The sequence below is a fragment of the Podarcis gaigeae genome (assembly GCF_964106915.1).
Source record: "Podarcis gaigeae genome assembly, chromosome: 2".
Classification (NCBI taxonomy): domain Eukaryota; kingdom Metazoa; phylum Chordata; class Lepidosauria; order Squamata; family Lacertidae; genus Podarcis; species Podarcis gaigeae.
Genome location: NC_139679.1, coordinates 74,239,103 through 74,260,097, shown reverse-complemented (window position 1 = coordinate 74,260,097; position 20,995 = coordinate 74,239,103). Strand labels below are relative to the sequence as shown.

Genomic DNA, 20,995 nt, shown 5'->3' with positions numbered 1-20,995 from the left:
GTGGCCAACTCTGGGGTTGCGGCACTCATCTCGCTTTATTGGCTGAGGGAGCCGGCGTACAACTTCCGGGTCATGTGGCCAGCATGACTAAGCCGCTGCTGGCGAACCAGAGCAGTGCACAGAAACACCGTTTACCTTCCCGCCAGTTTACCTATTTATCTACTTGCGCTTTGATGTGCTTTTGAATTGCTAGGTTGGCAGGAGCAGGGACCGAGCAACGGGAGCTCACCCTGTTGCGGAGATTTGAACTGCCAACCTTCTGATCAGCAAGTCCTAGGCTCTGTGGTTTAACCCACAGCGCCACCCGCATCCAACAATAATAAAGTAAGGGGTCTCTAAACATGGACATAGCCAGGATTTGTGGGGGGGTCAGGCATTATGTTGAGAGGGGTTAGAACAAAGTTATTTGTGACACAATTGGTCAATTAGTGAAACCTTTTTATTTACTTATTTTATTGGGGGGGCAGCTGCCCCCCTGCCCCCCTCTGTCTACGCCCATGTCTCTAAGCATATAAGAATCATAGCTGTCAACTTACAGATTTGAAAATAAGGGACCAGCAGCCTCAAAAATAAGGGATCAGCAGCCAAAATAAGGGATTTTCAGAGCACAGGTATGTTCACTTTCTGAGCCCCTCTGACCCAAAGGCAGAAAGCCCAGCCAGCAGCCAAACGAAGCCTCAAGCTGTGGTTCCCACAGCGCAGCAACCCGGCAAAGGGGATGCAGCAAGGAAAACCACCGTCACCTCTCCGCTGGGAAGCACTGAGTAAAGGCGAGTGCCCAGGCAACGCGGCCGATTTGATCGGCACAAAGGATGCAAGCTCCACCCCCCAGTCGTTCTTAGACTCCTTATTGGGTGAGCAACCCAGCCAAGCAACACAGTTGGAGCCTCCCTCCTCCCTGGCCGGCAGGGAGGGAGGGAGAGGAGCTGCTTCCTTTTAAACCCGGGAAATTTAAGGGACATCATCAATAAGGGGCAGCAGCGGGACACGGCTCTGGGATCAGGGACTTTCCCGCCAAATAAGGGACGGTTAACAGCTATGATAAGAATACCAGACTTCAAAAAGTACACGTAAAAAAAGATCTCCATCACCACATTTAAGTAAGGCTTGTATTCCAATTCTCTCTTCATAATCCCAAGGAGCCTGAGCTAAAAACATCAATCTCTTCACATTTTAAAACAAGCAACTGCTCACAGCAGAACTCTGCAACTGAAGATGGACATTCTTCATGCATTAACAACTCATTACTAACCTTTGCTAATGACTGAGCCTCAGGGCAAGCAAGAGCCTGACAAGAGATAAGAGCTTGTTCTAATGCTGTTGCAATTAACTGGATTTCAGTTACTCTGGAAAGATGAAGGCATTGTTTACAAAACAAAGCAGGAGACTTCTGGCAGGAAGCCTTTCTCCATTTTGGGTGGAAGTATTGCAAGCAATTTACACAACTGTGGAAGTTTATGCCACAGGAGTTTTTGTTTTTTTTAGTCTTTAAGGTGCCACAAGACTCTTTGCTGTTTTTACTGCAAGCTACTCCTCTGGAAATAAGCCACAGATGTAATCTGAAAGCTGATGAAGCCCCACATGCTCCTATTTTATCACTTGGGTCATGTAGTACTCCCTTGAACAGATTAATTATCTGGAAATTTGAACCAGATATAAACATCTGAAAATGAACTTATGGTTCCTGAAAAGGCATTTTCTAAAATGTAATTGATAAGGCAGAGGTGGAAAAGGCAGAAGTTGTTTTGAGTTTGTAGGTGAACGGGAGAAGCAGGTTCTGGGTTGCAAATGTTGTTTTGTGACTACTTCTACTTACTTGCAGACGAACTAAGTATCAAACACACACCATTAAGTTTCCAGTGCCCTGTGCTTCAAAAAGAAACAAACCTTGTAAAATGCAAAAGTTCTTAGAAAGGGAAAACACAAAATAACATTTAAATATAAATAATATTTACATTTATATATAAGTAATATTTTAGGAGGCTTGCTTATTGGTGCATGGTAGCTTGCACATTAGTAAAGGGAGTATGATAAACAGGTCTTCTAGATATGGTATTGTAGAATGTGAGTTTGAAGTTGAGCAGGGGTTGCCACCCTATAAGGAAGAGGGGGGACATTTTGAATTTTGAGGATGCTGGGGGTTCCAGTCACAAAATAGCTGCATTGGGGGCATGGCATAACACTAAATTAGAGGGAACACAATCATGGTGAAACTTTTCCCTTAACTATTTCTTTATGAAAAAGGCTTACCTATTGAGTGAGGCAACACGCATTAAAGGGGAGGTGGGAAACAACAGCTCTTTGGGACCCCAGGGATTTCTACTGCCTGGTGTCTAAACAACTCACATCAATATGAAACCACTGGTAGGGTCAGGAGAAGCTGTGCAAGATCTGGATCATTGTCTGGGTAACATGGTAGACAATGAGGGTGAATTAACTGAACTGGAACTCTGTGAATGTGGAGGGCACTATGGGTTGGTGGCTCCCATGTCTGGGAGATTGGCTTGTTCTGGGTGGGATTTCACTCCCTCTGAAATAACAAGTTCAGAGTTTGATCCATCTTTGTCCTTGGAGGCTCAGGTTGCCTCAATGGTTAGAAGTATCTTTTACCAGCAGTATATAAATTGTTATAAACGAACAAACATTTTAACCACCCCAGAAAAAGCCACCCACAAAACATTAACATTTTAGATCACTTTACTATGCAACAAAAAGTTGCAATTTGAATGCTAACTTGCAATTATATAAAACAGTACTGTAAAACATTAGTTTCTCTATACCAAGATATAAATTTAATGAGCAATCCTGTTCATGTTTATTCAGAGGAAAGCCTGTGTGTAATAGACAAGACAAACATGCGCAGGATTGCAATCTAAAAAGCAGGCATTTTGGCTTAATATTTTATTGTTTTGTCAAGAAAATACATCATAAGCTATCCTAGTTTAATATCAATGTGAGCTATAATATAATACCTGTACCTATGTAAACTAAAACAATGCAGTGTTCTAGACTTAAAGAACACTGAATTACAAATGCATAGCCAAGATTCATTTAGACATCCATTACTAGGACTACTCTCATCTTGATCACCATTGTAGAGAAGATGTAAACTTCAGCTCTACAAAACAAGTGCTTTTGTCTGTAACTTTTAAAAGGGGGAGGAGGTGAAACATATCCAAAGACCTAGAAAGAGATGTGGCTCACAAGAATAGACCAAGCATCCTCTTTCCTCTACTGACCAATCATTTGAGGAACTCAAAAGCAGAGCATACCAGCATGCTTATTCATCAACAATAATAGATCCAACTTCATTAGTTTTTCTGATCACCTTTTGAAGCTATCCCAGTAGATTCAATAATTATGCACTGTGTGGAGTAATCTAAATGGATAAATGCAAAATTATCCACCTGCTAAGATTTGCAAGTAGGGATCAACCAAGTTTTCCTGAGTATTTTGAAATATGCACTTTCAGTGGAGAATTTCTTTCTACTTAAAAAATAAACACAAAGTCCTATTTTCAGAGGCCTATGCAGAAAGACCTAAGATGTAAGCCACAAGGTCCAAGGAAGCTAGCAAATCTTAATGGGGAAGACCATGACCCAAAGGATCTAGTTTTTGGATGTATCTTTTTCACATACAGCTGCCTATAACACAGAGTATGGGAGTTTCAAAAATATCTGTGGTGTGGCACAGAGATCAGATGTTCAAAGAAAAGTCAAACACTCCCCTGGGCTAGTGCAAGCCTCTTGGGTAATCTTAAAAAGTCTTTGGAACCAAGCCTAGGAAAGGATGCAGACCTTGAGCTTACTTCATAGTAAAAAAGAAGCAGCTTTGAAATGCTTCCTTTTACATATGCAGTTGAAACTCCTCTCCATCCTATCCCTCTGTCATACACATTTTCTATATGAACAAGAAAAAGAAGACTATTCATTCATGCAATTCCCATACCTTCAATCTGAAATGAGAATAGTCCAGTAACAGCTGCAAAATGCACCTTGGCTCATTGTGTAGCTCAACACTTAGCAGCTGAAATCATATGTGGGGGTAATATTTATCTTTATATATCAAAACAGGTTTTATGTTTCAGAAGGAAGTCAGACACTTTTTCATTACAAGCTCATTCACTTGAATCTTAACTGCCCTAATTTGAAAAGAACGGCATTCATAATCACAGAATGTGGTGTTCCTATTTCCCAGTCCCTTGCCTTCCTTGAGTTGGGGGACCTGTGGGAATGGTAAAAGGGGCTGCAGATGGAAGGAGGAGTTGGCATAAATTGTTCACTCAGGAGTGCAATTTTGGATGCTAGGCATTGTGAATATATGTCCACATTAAAAATATCATGTCTTAAACTTCCAAGCTAATAAGCATTGGTAACATACATTTTTTACATATAAAATTTGAAATATTAAATGAATTTACAACCTCTCCAAAGGGAGCCATGGGCATATATAAATAATACAATTAAATTAAAACAATTTAAAACAGCACTATAATGTATTGAAGAATGCCGTTAAATCCAGCAGTGTAAAAACTTCAGAAAACTATCAACCAAAGCCTGGATAAATAAGGAAGCATTACATATGGCCCAGATGCAGGCGAAAAGGGAGATTGCCTGTTTTCTGTTGGGGGGGGGGGGTTATAAAAAAATCAGCAATGTAAAGTATGGGGGAAAGATTTTTGTTCAGCAGCAATCAAATTATACAGACCAGTACATTTTTTGCTGAGTTGAGAATTCATTTTTGACCCTTTAGTACAGCCTAAACCAGAGATTGCAGAAAGCTAGAAACTGATGGCTTTGCTAGACTCTCTTACAACACATAGTATTAATTTGAAACTGAAATCGTTTTTCAGAAGTCAACAGTGTTTAATGGGGGAGGGCTGGGAAGGATAGTTAGATTCCTAGAGGATATTGGTATAGTCTCTGTGTTGTATGGAGAGTAAGCAACAAAGCAGGGATAATTTAAAAACAAAGAAAAGGGCACAAAAGTGAGAATTTCAGCCTCCAAAGCTACTAGAGAATCTTTAACACTGCATTGCAACATGAGACAGTAAAAAGAATAGTACACCAAAATTCAACAGCTGCCCATCCATCTTGAGAAAAATGTTTCTAAATACCGTGGACTAACTTTTTAGATTTAGTATTTATTGGGGCTGTTGAAAATAAATTGTATATTTAAACTATGGCTTTAATCACTGGTTATTCTCTTTTATGAATGCCAATTATTAACTGTTTGTGGGCTGAAAGAAGTAGTATGATGTTTAGTCCTCAATATCTTTTTGACTACCTTATGTTAAAACTACCATGGTCATCATTGGTAGGAATTTCTCAATTTTTATTTTCTTGATTTTAGTCTTTAGTTGCAATAACAGTTTGTCTTATAGGGTTATTACTGTGCTGACTAATGTCACACTGTACAATTCATTATGCTATAGTTATGCTTCCTGCTCATCCTGCATGCTTCCTAAAGTTCAGCTGTTGCATTAAAAACTGCATCTCCTTGGTATTAGTACATCCTGGATTTTTCTATTATTATAAAACAGAGGATATTTAAATATGAATGATTACATGTGATTAACCATTTACTGGGTAATAAACAGTACATGATATTGATGCTCTAAATCAATATGGAAACATTTACATAGCCAAAAATATAATTCACCTAAGCAAATCTTCAGGAATACACACAGAAACCAAGTGGGGGGGGGGGGGAATTAGGGGAAAAGAAGTCATCTGATCTGCTAAACCTACAGCACAGGACATCATAATTTTGATTCTCTTCTGCCACCTGCACCACAGCAGCATTCGGTGTTTGCGTTTTAAAACCACCATCTGAAACAAGAGTACGTTGAAAGAGAACCCAAAACTAAGGACACCAGTCCCAAAAATAAACTAAAACATGCATATATTAATAAAAATGAGCCTTTTAATTTTATATAGGGGTGGATATCCGTGTTAGTTGATAAGACCAGCCTAAAGTATTATATTCGCCGTAGTTTTGTATCCGTAGGCCAAAGGACTTTTTGTTGTTTGCACGTTATTGGGGTTTTTTTTAAGTGTAGCAAGTTGCGTTTGGGTTATCCAGCGACTGACTCAGAGCAGGTGCGTGATTGGCGCCCCCTAACGACGGTACAGTCCTAATTCCTCATCTTCAACCCTCACAAGAGCGTCCTAGACCACCGATAAAAAGACGGGCTTTGCACGAATTAAGTGTGTTTAAAAAAGATGGGACTGGATTCCTGCTTATTTCCTGGACACTGGCTAAGGCAGCCTGCATTTCACCCCTCCACAAATACGCGAATACACCACACGGCTGATTTTCCTATCCACTCCAGCTGCTACGACACTGGAGCCAGAAGCCTACCCGGATTCCTCCCACAGCGGACCCCACCGACAGCACCGATGTCCATCTTTATTTCTGAAACGCAACCTGTTCAACCAACGCGGAAAATAAAAAGGCTCCCCCCCCTTCCCTTCTCCTCCCGCCACAGCCGCTTTTTTCTCATTCTATCTTGCGATGGAAGAGCAAAGAAGCCTAATGGGGAGCAGAGAGAGAGAGAGGAAGATACGGGCTGCAGCAGAGAGACGAATAACGCTGCACACGCCACGGTTTCCCAAAAGGAAGAGAGAGAGAGAGAGAGAGAGAGAGAGAGGCAGAGGCGCCTGGCTGCTCAAGCCATCCAACAGCAGCAACCCCGCATTTTCTCCGACACCCCCTCCTCCGACACCATCCCCAAAACGCCATTTTCTGACAAAGAATCAAGTTGGGCTCGCCGAGAGCCACACACACACACACACACACACACACACAGCGCGCCTCAAAAGTGCAAGGCGGAGGCAAGGCGCGCAACAGGGAATACGCATCAACGCCGCCAACTACCCCGCCCCCGCACTGGGAATTGTCATTATTCTACCTCGGGAGAGGCAACATCCCCTCCCCACCGACCATCCCAGCGCGCCGCGGGGCGGGGGGGGGGCTAGGGAAGAGAAGGAGCGGGGGCCGAAGGAGAAGTGCCCCGGCGGCACCTACCCACGCCGTATTTTTCCTCCTCCGTCGGGGCCCACATGCTGCCGCCCCCGCCGGATGCGCTCCTGCAGCCGGCTGCCCCCTGCCAGAGCGGCGGCGGCGGCGCTCCGGAGCCGCGGTGCTCATGGGCGAGCGGAGGCGGCTTCTCCTGGTGTGCCCGGGGACGCTGCTCCGCACAGCCCCCCGGGCACCGCGGCTGGGGCGGCGGCGGCGACGTCTTCCCGTCTTCCCACAGGCCAGGCAGGTGCGCGGGGCGGCTGCAGGCGGAGGAGGGCGAGGAGAAGCAGAAGCGTCTCTTCTTCCCTGGAGAGGCAGCGGCAGATTCCTCAGCGCAGGGCTCTCTCTCCCCCCCACCCCGCTCTCAGGTCGGCTCTCCTCCGCCTTTAATCCAGGGGGGCCCTTTCCCTTCTCCCGGCCTCCCCTTCTGAATAAGGCACCGGCAGTCCCTCCGCCGCCTCCTCAGCTGCCTCCGCCGCCGCTGCTGTTGTTGTCGCCACCGCCGCCGCCGTAGCTGCTGAAGGGCTCGCGCGCCCACCCACTTGCCAGGCGGGCGCATGCGCGGATGCTTTCGGTGCCAGCCTTCCCGCGCGGCCTCGGCCAGCCTCTCCTCAGGTACCTGCTGGCGAGGAGAGGAGCGGGAGGGAGGGCGCGCGAGGGCGCCTTCCCCGAAGAAGCGCTTCTGCCTCGGAGGCACCGACGACGCCACCGTGAGGTAAGCTGGCGGCCGGGTGAACCGTTAAAAATCTATGCCCTCCCTTCACAGACATCATATGCACAAGACTTCGTCTCCTTATGTACTGTACAAGCGAGCCAATGGAACACAGATTTGGGGAGGCGGGGGAGGAAAGATAAATTAATTCAGGACATTTGTTTGTCGTGGCAAATCCTTAGATTGCAAAAGTTCCTTAAATGTCACTCTACGTGATAGCAATGCATCTTTTAAACCCTTGTGGGGAAATGCTGCGCAGCACAATTACCTGAATTTCCAGGCTGGCCCTAAGAGGAATAAAAGGAAAAGGGTCTCTTCGACAGGGCGGGAAGGGGTAAAACTACTTGCCTGAGGTGCTGTGGCAGCACAGGTGCCACTGGCATAGCCAGTGAAAACACCCTCTGTGTGTGATAGAGCGAAACTAACTCACCAACCAATGTCTAGAGAGAAACTGGGCACTCACAGTGGACTGCCACTGAACAGAGTGCCAGCGCAGCGCTTAGTGTCTGGCATAAGAGCATAGCTGCTGGCATAGCAATGAACAGAGTATGGTTTGGAATAGCAGCATCTGGAATATATGGACAGAACAACAGCAGGCGCAACAAGAAGAGTTCACAATACAGTGTGTGGAATGACAAGGTCAGATGTGAAAGAATGGCTAATCTAGAATAAAATTGTGGGAACTGATGAAGAATGCATGAGTAGTATTAAGTGTAATGAAAGCATTTGGAGTGGAACTTCAGTGTAGTTGAGGGAATGTGAGGAGCAATGATGGTTTGTAGAGTGACTCATAGGATTTTCAATAGTGCTGCCATGGTAAAGCTTATCTAGAAAACCATTATATTGGAGTTCTGAAATGGAATCCGACATAATAGCAGGGTGGACTAACATTTGAATGGTAATTTCCAGTGTGATATGACTGTTGAATGTCAGTGTTTGTAGAGTGGTGATGCCTATGAAATAATGGACATCTTTTTTGGAAGAATGACATCTGGGCTTATAACAACATAATGAAATGTCAGGATCCAGAAGAGGGTGACAACAGAGTGGTAGGCTGTAGATTGGAAGAGCAGGGATATGACTGGATGTAGAATAAGGCAAATGATGACAGGATCTACAGTGGATTAATAAATTATAGTGTAGAAACAGTGTCATCAAGGGTGAAATTCTATGGCCCCAAGTGGGATAACAGTGGAATAATAATAGCATCTGTAATTGAAATTACAGGCATTCTGTAGTATCCTACCACACAAGAAGAATTGGGGTTCAGGATTCCTTAATCTGGGTTTTTAGATTATGGATTGTATTTTTCTAATAATAAATGTGTTGTTTTTTAAAAAAGTAGTGGCAACATGCTGATATATAATGACATGCCCTCATCTCCAGCTTTCTGATTCCAAAAACTTGCCAAATTGGTCTGCTGGAATATCTACACTGCCTGCCATCCAATCTACACACAGTTATTATGACTGTACATAAAGCTTGACTTTATGAGGAAAATATGCAGTTCTGTAAATCAATAGCCATAGTCATAAATTAAATAAAATATACAGTATTTAAACATCAAATAAACGGGGTCAGGAAGCCTTAATTCCTTGTCACCAAAATGTCTTTGTTCCTGTTACCGCTTCCTACCTTGCCAATACAGCTCTCTCATATAATGCACATTATTTTTCAAGCTCCATATGTTGTGACCATCTAACTAGAAATAAAACAAAAACAGGTGCAGTGGAAGAAGGAACACCTAGAATTTTCCATTGACACTCATAATATATTTTATAAATGCCTGGCACTGAACTGGCCCAGGCCCAGTCAGTAGTCTGTTCCACTAACAGTGAACCTTTAATAGAATAAAACAGCAATAGTAGACTCCTACCCTGTTTTTCAGAGTACTCTAAATGTTGAAGGATGACATCCATTAAGCCAGGGCCTATGAATGCTTTCTTTATCAAAAGTAAGGCCTACTGAGTTCAGTGGAATTTACTCCCTTATAACAGTTCTTCGGATTGCAGCCTTAATCTTTTGGAAGCTGTGTCAAGCTCTAACAGTGATTTCTGAGTGCAATGCCACCAGCACCAGAGTTATTTTCTCTGCAGATGTGTATGTTTCAGAAACATAAGGAGTGGCCTAGCAAAGGAGCTAGAGGACCTTTAAATGTGATTAAGGTGGCCAAGTCTGCTGATGATACTAAATTGTTTAGGCTCATTAAAACAAAGAGAGATTGTGAAGAGCTCCAAAATGACATCTCAAAAATGAGTGACTGCGCAGCAGATAGAATGGCAAATGCAATTAATTGTTAACAAGTGTAAACAATGCATGTCAGGGCAAAAAAATCTGTTTCACATATACACACATGGGATCTCAAAGGATGGTGATTGACCAGGTATGAGACCTTGGGATCATAATGGATAGCTTGATGAAGATGTTGATCTTGTGTATGGCAGCTGTGGAAAAAAAGTAAATTCCATGCTAAGGATCATTACGAAAGGGATTGAAATAAAACTGTTGATATCATAATGCCATTATACACATCTATGGTGTGAACACATTTGTAATACTGTGTACCATTCTGGTAATCTCACCTCAAAAAAAATATTGTAGAGTTGGAAAAGGTTCAGAAAAGAGGAACCAAAATGATCAAGGAGATAGAGCACCTCCCCTTTGAGGAAAAGTTGCAGCATTTGGAACTTTGTAGAAAGAGGGGACAAGATAGAAGTTTATTTCATTGTGTGTGCCATGGAGAAGATGGATTGAGAAAAGTTTATATCCTTATAACTCTAGAACTTGTTGAAATGCTGAATGTTGAAAGATTCAGGGCAGGTAAAAGAAAGTGCTTCTTTGCACAGCATAGAGTTAAACTATGGAACTCACTCCCACGGGAGGTAGTGGTGGCCACCAAATTGAATGACTTTAAAAGAGGAATGGACAAATTAATTGATGTTAAATCTATCACTGGCTGCTAGCCATGTTGACTATGCTTTGCCTCCACAGTCAGAGGTGGTATGCTTCTGAACTAGTTGCTAGAAACAGCAGGAGGTGAGAGTGCTCTTGTGCTCAGCTCTTGCTGGTGGGTTTCCCACAGGTATCTGGTTGATTACTGTGAGAACAGGATGCTGGATTTGTTGGGGCTGGTGCCTGATCCAGAAAGGCTCTTCTTGCGTTAACTTTTCTTTGGTGTTATCTATAATCTTTAGAGCTTTCACATTATTACACTTGTTATGTGGTGTGGTGCCAGTGTGGTGTAGTGGTTAAGAGCGGTAGACTCGTAATCTGGGGAACCGGGTTCGTGTCTCCGCTCCTTCACATGCAGCTGCTGGGTGACCTTGGGCTAGTCACACTTCTCTGAAGTCTCTCAGCCCCACTCACCTCACAGAGTGTTTGTTGTGGGGGAGGAAGGGAAAAGAGAATGTTAGCCGCTTTGAGACTCCTTCTGGTAGTGATAAAGCGGGATATCAAATCCAAACTCTTCTTCTTCTTCTAGCCTGCTCCTAAGCTCTAGTAAATGCAGTTCTTAAATTATGAGAGAAAGGGTATGGGACCCTTTAATGAAATCCAAAAGGCCAGACCCTACACCACCCCTGGCACCCCTGTATTTTAGCCACTGATTAGAGTCAAAGCTTTTGATGAATAATTGGTTTGGGTCTGATCCAAAGATCTTCTATCATTGATCAGTTGTTGAGAGGGGATGTGTGGATCCATTCTTCTGTCCCTGATTATCAACACTTCCAGAGCTGAAAGTGCTGATAGTCAGTTCAGAGCAGCTCTCAAAGTTTGGCATAAAATCACCATCACCATTATCATCTAGTTGCTCTCATCATGGGTCAGATTTGCTGACAATTTTTACTAGGTCAGCAGCAATATTTTTGGCCTCCTAGTGTGCCATCTTTTAACAGCAACAAAAAAAAATTAAGTCTTGCATACCGAAGGAGAATTATAAAGGATGCCAATATCAGAAAAAATTGATGGAGATGGAAAAACATAGCATGCTAGTGAAGCAAGGGGAAAGCATTGTTCCTGAGAATGGCTTTCATCCCACACAAAGGCAGGTGTGAAGATGGGCCTCCCATCTGTCCCTGACACAACATAAAGAGGAGTATGAAGTGGATCTCAAAGTTCAGGTAATGTTTATGTAGTTATTGAAATAACATTAAACTGCATAATCCAGATGTTGTGTAAAAGACCACACAGTGGCCTGCTCAGAGGTTAAGTGTGGGCAGCAGGTCAGAGAGTAAGACAAATCCTTGAAGCTCCCTGCTAGTTCTTCATGTGCAGACCAATACAGTCAAATAATAACAAACCCACAGCCATTCAGTACTGCTGATAGAAACAAGAAAATAAAAAAATATGATTTCAGCCAATGCCTGCTGGTTTCAGACTAACAAACCAGCAGGGTTGTTTGTTTGTTTTGCACTGTAGCTTCTGAGCTAACTCATTGTGAATAAAAAAGATGCATGCAAAGTTTATTTAAGCAATGGGAATTCCAGCAGCAGAGTCCATATAGCTTTATTATAAGTATAATTATGTAAATGTGTTGAGGATTGACTAAGGCACATAACTGTTTTTACTCACTCCAGATTTTACCACTCTCACACCTTTGGGTGCAATCCAGGGTCTGAAGAAAGTTGGGCAAAGAAATAGGAGTCTGTCCTAAGTATAGAAAAAACTAATTGTGGCTAGACACCATTATTCCCTGTGCCTTTTTACTGCTGCTGCTGTTCTCCTAGGTGACTTCAGCATCAACTGAATCACACTGGATGCTTGATAGATCAAAGTGACCTCCAACAAGGACTTGACATCTTCCTTCTCTTTATCCCTGCCAGGGTTGCTATTTCCAACCATGGTGTTAAATCTACATTTGTCAAGATACTCCAACTTGTTGAATAGAACTCCAATAACACCCAGAATAGTTATTGATCCTTGAGCTTACTCAAGAATACAAGGCTATTCGTACATAGAGCGCTACTCACAAACAGTGTTTTTGTCAATCTTGCTTATGATTTTCTTCCATTTGCAACTAATACCAAATATGAAATAAGCATGTTTGATTTCTATTACAAAAGTTCTCCTTATTACAGAAAAGACCAATTATGCATCCTCTAATAAGTGTTGTATTTTAATGCTAATTCTAGTTTCATCTTTGACCCCTTTATACCAGATAACATATTGATAGATATAGATTAGATACTTTGTTATTTAGATTTAATTAAGTTGCATTTAATACTGTACCACAACAGTATATTCTCTAATTTATTGTATAAGGATTATACTCATTATATATCTACTTTTACTAAATTCTGTAACATTTTCTTCTCATTTTGAATACTGTAAAATTTGCTCAGTAGTTATTTTAGAAACCCAATTTAGGTACATATACTATATCCCCCCCCAGCATATATGTTCTGCATTTATATAATGAACAGAATGAAGGGTACAGAGCTCAATGAGGTTGCTGTGGAAACCTATTCTGAATCTTTGTGCTGTGCTATGTCCTATATCATTTAGATTTGAAATGCAGTCCAGTTTAATAGATCTGCTGAAAAGTGCAAGATCCCATATTTGTGCAGAATTGACTTTAATTAATATGGTTCTACTGTAATCAAGCAAAGTTCCTAAGACTCTGAATTTAAAAAAATATTTTGTTGCTATTGCCAAGTTTGAGCAAAGTAGTACTTATTTCTTAATTAAAGAAAGATTTGGATATTAATAACTTTCCGCCATTCTGTAAAGATACTTTATGCTCTGGCAAGCCTCTGGTATTTTGCTCATTCCTTCATTTCAGCTAACAAGGTTCAGAATTGACAAAAGAATATTTGTTTTGGTTTTCTCACCACCCATTATTTGTTCTCATCAGCTGTTTTGCCCAAGCCTTCATGGAGTTCAGTCTTACCGTCAGCCTGATGAAGACACTCCATGTAGCACCATTGGTGCCCACATGCTTGAGGTGATAGGCAATTTTGTTTACCTGGACTCCTCCATAACCATCAACCTCCCCACAACTCTGAGATGGACAGGCATATTGGCAAGGGAGCTATGGCTTGCCTCTCTGAAAGGGTATGGGATAATGTTATGCTAATGACCAATACCAAGATGAAGGTCAGGCTTGCGGGTGAGATGTGAGGAAGTTACACCTGCCAGGAGCAACACCTCAATGCCTTCCACATGCACAGCATCAGGAAGATTTTGGGCATCACGTGGCAGGACAACATCTCAAAGATGTGCTCTCCCAAGCCCACACCCCCAGCATGTTCACACTTTCTTGGTGATGCCTTCTTTGGTCATGTCCACATAATGGAAGATGGTAGGATCCCAAAGATGTGCTCTATGAGGACCTGGCTTCAGGCACCAGGACCATTGGTGGACTGACCCTGCATTACAAAGATGTCTGCAAACATGACATGAAGCTTGGCAATATTAACCTCACTGTGTGAGAATCCCTTGCAGATGACCACAGTGCCTGGAGACAGTCAGTCAAGTTTTGTATCCACAGCAGTGACCAGAGGAGGAATGATTGCTGGGAGGATCGCAGAGAGAAGAAACACCATGGTCCACCTGCGTCAGCACAACCAGACACCTTCATCTGCCCCAGTTGCAACGAAGCATGACTCTCCCGTATTGGTGTCTACAGCCACAGTAGGCACTGTAACTCTCCAACAGTTTTACCCAAAGGCACACTCTTCCTGAGACAGACATATGCCAGTCAACTCTTTGTTCTTCTGAAAGGCTGCACTTCCTTAATATTTATTTAATTTAAAACAAGATTTTTGGGATCTATTTCAGATTTCTGAGAATACAAACAAACTTGAATTCCAGAATGTCCTTTGCTTATAGTTCCAGCACTACCTTCTGCCATTTAAAATAGTGTGTATTGTAAAGATGCCACCACCAATGCAATTTCCATGTCTCAGAGGGCTGGGTCACATCAGTATCAGTGCCACTGAATTTATTCCACATTGATTTAGTAGTGTGCCACACATGTGAATCATAACAGGGAATACAGAAAATAAATTTTATTTTCAGCACAAAATCAAGCAATCTCCAGGCACTAGTAGCTGTGTAATATAGGATTTTGCTATTTAGAGACATGGTGTTGAACTGTACTGTAAAGATGCAGCAGGTGTATTGAATTTTGCAGTGGATGCAAAGGTCACATAAAAATATTTTCTCATTTTTGTGCTGTCACTTGTGCCTCTCTCTTTCACATGTTAGTCACAGCAGTCTTGCTCCTAAATTAAATATTCCATGGTAGTTATTTTTAGATAAATTCTTCATTATCCTGGCTAGTACCCTGAATGTAGAAGCAAAACCATTCTCTAAGACCCTAGACTACCAAAATAAAACTGTTAGCTGTATAAATAATTTGTGTACCAATTTCACCAGCTCTCACAGAAATTATAGAAAAGAAAAGCAGCATAGAGCTCTTTGCAATAATTATTTTCAGGGTAAAAAGATAAGCCACAAGGAGCTGTCCCTGGTGCTGGTGTGCACTAAGTTGCTAGTGACTTCACCGAATATGTAACAAACCAATGCTGTGTATGTTAATTCTGCTACTTTGATGGAAATGGAACAAACAAACAAATAAGAGCAACGCATAATCTAATTGGGCAGAACCTTTAGGAAATTCTTATGTATTCCTGGGATCAGATATAGGCCTTCTGTGTTGCTACATACAAAATATTAATAAATGAGCAAAAACATATTTTCCTGCAATAGTAAAAAAAACTATGTTATTGTTATTTGAAAAAGGCGTGTCTTTATATTATGTCAAATGTGGCTGATTTTTTTTAAAAGAAGCTTACCATTATCTTGATACAATAATTGGCTCCTTCAAAATTTATTGATTGGCTTGATTGATCAAGAGCACTGATTTAAGCAGCATGTGGCCACCATTGGATCCAACCTTCCTTTTTGAATCCTGCACATAGTGACTAATAGGAATTAAAATATATTTAAAGCATCCAAGGCCAAGATAAAGCCCATTCTGATTTCATGGAATATAATTAATGGCATCCAATTAACCCATCATACTTAGTCATGACTGACTTAAGTATTGATTTCTACTTTGATTAGGCCAGATGTGGAGGTTAAATGATTATGTCCATTTTAAAAATTTGCTAATATTGTATTTAGTGGATGATGAAGAAAATGAGGTGGGGTTGTTGTTGTTTTTACATATTTTCTAAAATTCAAAATTAAGGGTTGTCCTGTTCCTGCCAGAAGGTTTGCTTGCACAACAGAACTTCCACTGCCTCTCTCCTCTTTCCCCATTCATCCCTTGAGCCCCCTCCCTAAACATGCTTCAGAAGGTTGGAGAAACCCCCAGAACAGATTTGGGGTGTGTCTGGGGGAGGAAAGGGAAGTTCCATTTCATCAGAGCAAATTCTTGTGTGAAAAACAAAACCCAAAACTTCCACTGCTGCAGTAGTTTGTATTTGAGTGAAATCTTTATTATCAAAGATATCTACAATTTGATTCAGATGCACCTATAGTAAATAACTACTCTATCAACAGAAGGAGATAGTATGTCACAACAGTGCAGCCTCAGCAGTAATTAGGCATCAAAACATTTAGATGACCCCTGAACTAAAAACTGGAAATTTGGTATAGACCTATAATCAGCTAATCTGTAGTCTTGAAATAAGAAAGTTCTGCAAGAATTAAAGACATTTCTGCTGTGGAACAGCAAGAATTTCCAAATATTCTGAATCACTTGATGATTCTATTGAGGGAAAACAACCCGGATTGAAAATGACTACTACAGAATAATAATTCTGCACTTTGAAGTTGAAACAGATGTTGTGAATGAATGTAACAATACCTCCTGCAGGGCCATTTTACACTTAGATCCCACTATCCAAATGCAATATGATCTCAGCAAATCATTAGTTAGGTGAGCATTTGCATTACAAGTCAACAATTTCCATTGAATCCTACAGGGAAATTTCTAATGCGTTCCTGACCACAGAGTTTTGACCTCAAAATGATGAAAAAACCCAGGAAATCCTCAAACCTCACAAAAGGCAAGCAAAGAAGGAAAGAATGCTCTCTTACTTGTCCAATCTCTCCCCCTTCCCCTTCCTCCTGCAATGGTTTCTGGCAAAACGGTTGCCACAGACCAGCAAAATGCAAAAAGGTAAGGCTTGTTTAAAGTTGCTTGTTTACAGTGCTACACACAGGTCCAACTGTTTGGATATTTCAATCTGCAGAGTGTATGGATTGCTTGTGTTTAGATAGGTGAATTGTCCTATAATTTGGATAGTGGGACCCACGTATATGAATTTGTCTTACTCAGGGATGGCCCACTGAAGGACATTTTCAGTAGAGGTAAAACTGGGTGAGAGTTCCTTTGGGATAGGCAAATAAAGCAAATGGCACTGGGATAATTGGGAGGATTGTAGAATAGATAGGAAAGAAGAAATGGGCACTAGAGCTTCTGGAGAGATCTAGAAACTAGTGATGAAAGAGACTGTCTAGATTGTGAATATTGGCTACAGTGCTGTAGGGTAATACTTCAGTCTTTCACTGGTCATTCAGTCCAGGTTCTCTGTCACAGGCTCTAGGAGTGTTTCAGGTTTTGCTGTACTGTTAAATCAATAAGAGTTTGGAGAATGAAAATGTAGCGGTTGTTACCCTAATTATGGTGGGATATATTTTAGCAATCCATCAATATAGTGGTGTGTAGAGAGGCCATAAAACAAAACTTGAAGTGGATTTTGGAGTTCTGCTCATGTGGAAATACCTGAGGGATCTAAAGTGAATCCAAAGGTGTTTTGATAACACTGGAGGAACTTCACTATGAGAAGCATACATTTCTTCCCTCCATTTGTTGGAGAGTCAGCTTTTGAAGATAACCTCTTACAGAGATAGCTTTCCCTGGTGCAAATGCAGGGTGCTGAGTCTTTCCCCCCACCCTGACACTGTTTTTCTCCCAGTTGGCCTCTGAGACTTGAAGTAATTTCTGGAAGGGGGGGGAATGGCTGGGAGAAACATGGGCAGCGGTTCAGCTCAGCACCTTCTGCCTCCCCATGCTGCCCCTCAACACATGCTCCCATTCACTGTATGTATAAGAATTTTGTACAGTCTGTGGTCTATTGTAGAGACTGTACCATAATGACTACCTCGCCTCTCAGAACAGTTCTAGAAAGTATTTGAACATACCCACCACCCAGAACTTGCACACAGCCTTTGCTGATCCCTGTGCTGATGTCTACTTCCCCAGATGGCACATTTGGATAAGGGTCACCAGTGCGTCCATAGAAGCCTGTCCTCTTACTCACAGGGTCCCTCCACTACCTTTACTGAAATTAGGCTTGGAAGAAGCATTCTATTGTAGTAAGTAGAATGGGTTGTGTTTGGTTGTAGGATGTGTGTGGTGCCCACAACAGTTTATCGTGGTTGCAGATGTGCCTATGGGTCCAAAAAGATTTCCAACCCCAGGTCTAGGATGTTGAAAGAAATTCAAATAAGGAAAGAATGCATTCAATTTTTTGCATAGTAATTCAAGAGAGGGGAATTAGTTTGATAATTTTTGTGCACCTTTGTTTTACCTCTAGTGTTAAAACTTGACAGAAAGCTATAACACTGCAAGCTGACTTACAGAAGGTCAGACTATTTGGCCATCTAGCTCAGTACTGTCTACTCTAACTAGCAGTAGCTAGTGTATAGATTGGGTGAGGGTGGGGAACCATAGGTATGAAATAATTGAATTTAAGAACTTATTAATATATCATATCATGTAGTTATATCATGCCCTTCTGCCAGTGAGTGCAAGATAGTATACATAGTTCCACACATGAAATTTTGACCTTATAACAAGCTGTAAGGTAGGTTAGGCTGAAAGATACTGACAGGCCCAAAGTAACCCAGAGTGCTTTTTGGCCAAATGGGGATTTTGGAGAAAGGAATAACTGGAGGGCACCAAACACAAAGGAAGAAAGGAGCAGACCTCCAGTTATACCCAAGTGAGTTTGACTGAGCCCAGATCATTTCAAATAGAACTCTTTGAAGGCCTTCTTACACCCAGTTAGTTGTATTCTCCAAATTTTGTTGCACAAGAAACAGATGACAAGACTAGATTTAAATCTAAATTCAAAGCTATATACACCATGTAGCCCCAGACTAATGGTAATTTCCAAAGCAATTGGTGATAAGTGGAATGTAACAAATTTCCACTGAGCTGTGCAAGCTTCCCATGTGAGCCTAAGTAGTTCTTTGGATTCTGGCCAAAATTTCTAGTAATAATTCCCTGCACATTTATTAAAAACCTTTAAGTACAAATTAATTCCAGTATCCAACACTTCTTGGGACACAAGAACCATGTTAAAGTCTTATGCGGAGTAGCTCTCTCCATATGCTTTCCTTGCTTATTCACAACTGTCATTGATAGCTCTTTTAGCTATCGATTATTCCCAGTATGTGAAATGGAAGTCACACCTATCTAGCAGGATGGAATCCGAAACCAATATTCTGTCTCAGAGTGCAAGGTAACTTGAACTGAGCCATGGTGGTGGAAGTTGACAGTTCTATGTTTCTGAAACTGGTGGTAGAGCCAGGTTCAGGGAAACTCCTGTTGGCTTGGGCTGGTGGTACTACTTTGCCTACACTGCCTGCCTGTGGGCTTTCTTGCTTTCTTCTTGCTTATACAGTATATAAACATATACATATACTTATATACAGTATATAAACTTGTGGGGGAGGGGGTAAATTTAAACAGTTGTAACAAAAGTGACAAACGTTTTGCATACTCTCTGCTCCAAATGAATCCAAATGAAAATGACCCTTAAATGCATATGCAGAAGTCCAGCTGCTTTCAACTGTGAATTATTTTTGCATAACTGTACATTAGATTGCAGCCTAGAAATACTATATAAATTGTTGATTACAACAAAAGGAACAAGAACATAACTGAAAATAAACAGTTTTACACTTTTGACCCTTTCAATTTGTATTATATCTGAGAAACATCATGAAGAATTTAGAGAAACATGACATACCAGCACATATTTATTGCTTAGAAAGATTTTCTTGTTAATGTATGGGTTTTATTTCTGTCTAAAGTTGGTTTTCCCTGGAGCAAGGTCAATATGTCAATTTGCAGTGAGATTGCTTGACCTTATTAGCCTGAGTTCACTCATAACAGCTGTTCCTTGTTACCTTCTAGAGAATACCATCTACAATTACAGCATTAAAGGAAAATGTAAGGATTGAAACTCATGTAGGGGCTGATTGGGAGCAGTTGCAAAGAGTATTTTAGTTAATAGGTCATCTTTTACTATCCTTAACCATATTTCAACCTGTCAAACTCTTAATTTCCTTCAGGAGAATCTGGTTCTCCTTAGGGAATAGTTTAGCATATGTGCCACTTGTCATATTTGCAGGTAATAGTGGCTGTGCACTTTTTCTGCAGTGAAGAAACAGGGTGTAGTTAATGGTTCCTTTGAAGATGGAGTGATTGGCCTTTGCAAAACTGAGACAGATAAACCTAAAGTAATGCCATTATTTGATTAAATCTGATCATTACTTGTGGACTTAAATGACTTCTTTATATGGGAAGTTATCCTAAGGTAGCAGTTCCTTAATTTCTTTAGGTATAAAGGCCATTATAGCTAGTGGCTAGAGAATTCAACCTGAGGAACCCGAGTTCAAGTTCTGCCTCTGCTGTTGAAATTGGTGAAGACGAGCTGTAGCTCCGTGATAGAACATCTGCCTTGCCTGCAGAAGGTCCCAGCTTCAACCCCAGACATCTCCAAGCAGGGCTAAGAGACACCCCCCGTCCGAAACCCTGATGATCAGTGTAGACAGTTTCGAGCTAGATAGGCCAATGGTCTGACTTGATATAAGGCAGCTTCTTATGGTCCAGTGTATGGTTTCGGGTCTATCACTATCTCACTGCCTCATTAGTTCTCCATCTATAAAATGGGAATAAAAGCCACCTACCTCAGAATGAAATGTATTTGATTTTTTTGTGGGAGAATAAAGTGAATTACAGGATAAAGCTAGCTGGAAGTTAAGAACCTGGGCCTTTTATTCATTAGGCAAAGCAAAGTGTCCCCAAATGACATACATGGCAGAAATGGAAGTTGATGGCATTTTAAGCCCACAGTGGCCTTCTGAGTACTAGCATTCTGGCTTGACCGCTAAAATAGAGAAATGGTTGGTTTCTTTTCTGGATGAAATGTCCTCTATTCCCTTCTACTCACACAGCACTATGAGTTGTATTCATGGAAGGGCACTCCATATGAAGTGTACTGAGCTCTTTCCCTT

The 20,995-nt window shown here is 41.5% G+C and overlaps 1 protein-coding gene and 1 long non-coding RNA gene across 14 annotated transcripts in view; one reads left to right on the top strand and one right to left on the bottom strand.

Moving 5' to 3' along the window:
- DOCK3 (dedicator of cytokinesis 3) overlaps positions 1-7,558 on the bottom strand; it is a 139,981-nt gene extending 132,423 nt beyond the window's left edge. For all 13 annotated transcript variants that reach the window (XM_083726440.1, XM_083726449.1, XM_083726445.1 and 10 more), the window contains exon 1: positions 7,030-7,558. In XM_083726440.1, the coding sequence (XP_083582566.1) occupies positions 7,030-7,066 (37 nt within the window). In that variant the 5' untranslated portion in view covers positions 7,067-7,558. The remainder of the gene's footprint in view (positions 1-7,029) is intronic.
- Positions 7,559-7,639: 81 nt separating this feature from the next.
- Positions 7,640-20,995, top strand: part of LOC310838863 — a 71,192-nt gene continuing 57,836 nt past the window's right edge. The window contains exon 1 of the long non-coding RNA XR_014561182.1: positions 7,640-7,738. This is a non-coding gene — a long non-coding RNA (uncharacterized lncRNA). The remainder of the gene's footprint in view (positions 7,739-20,995) is intronic.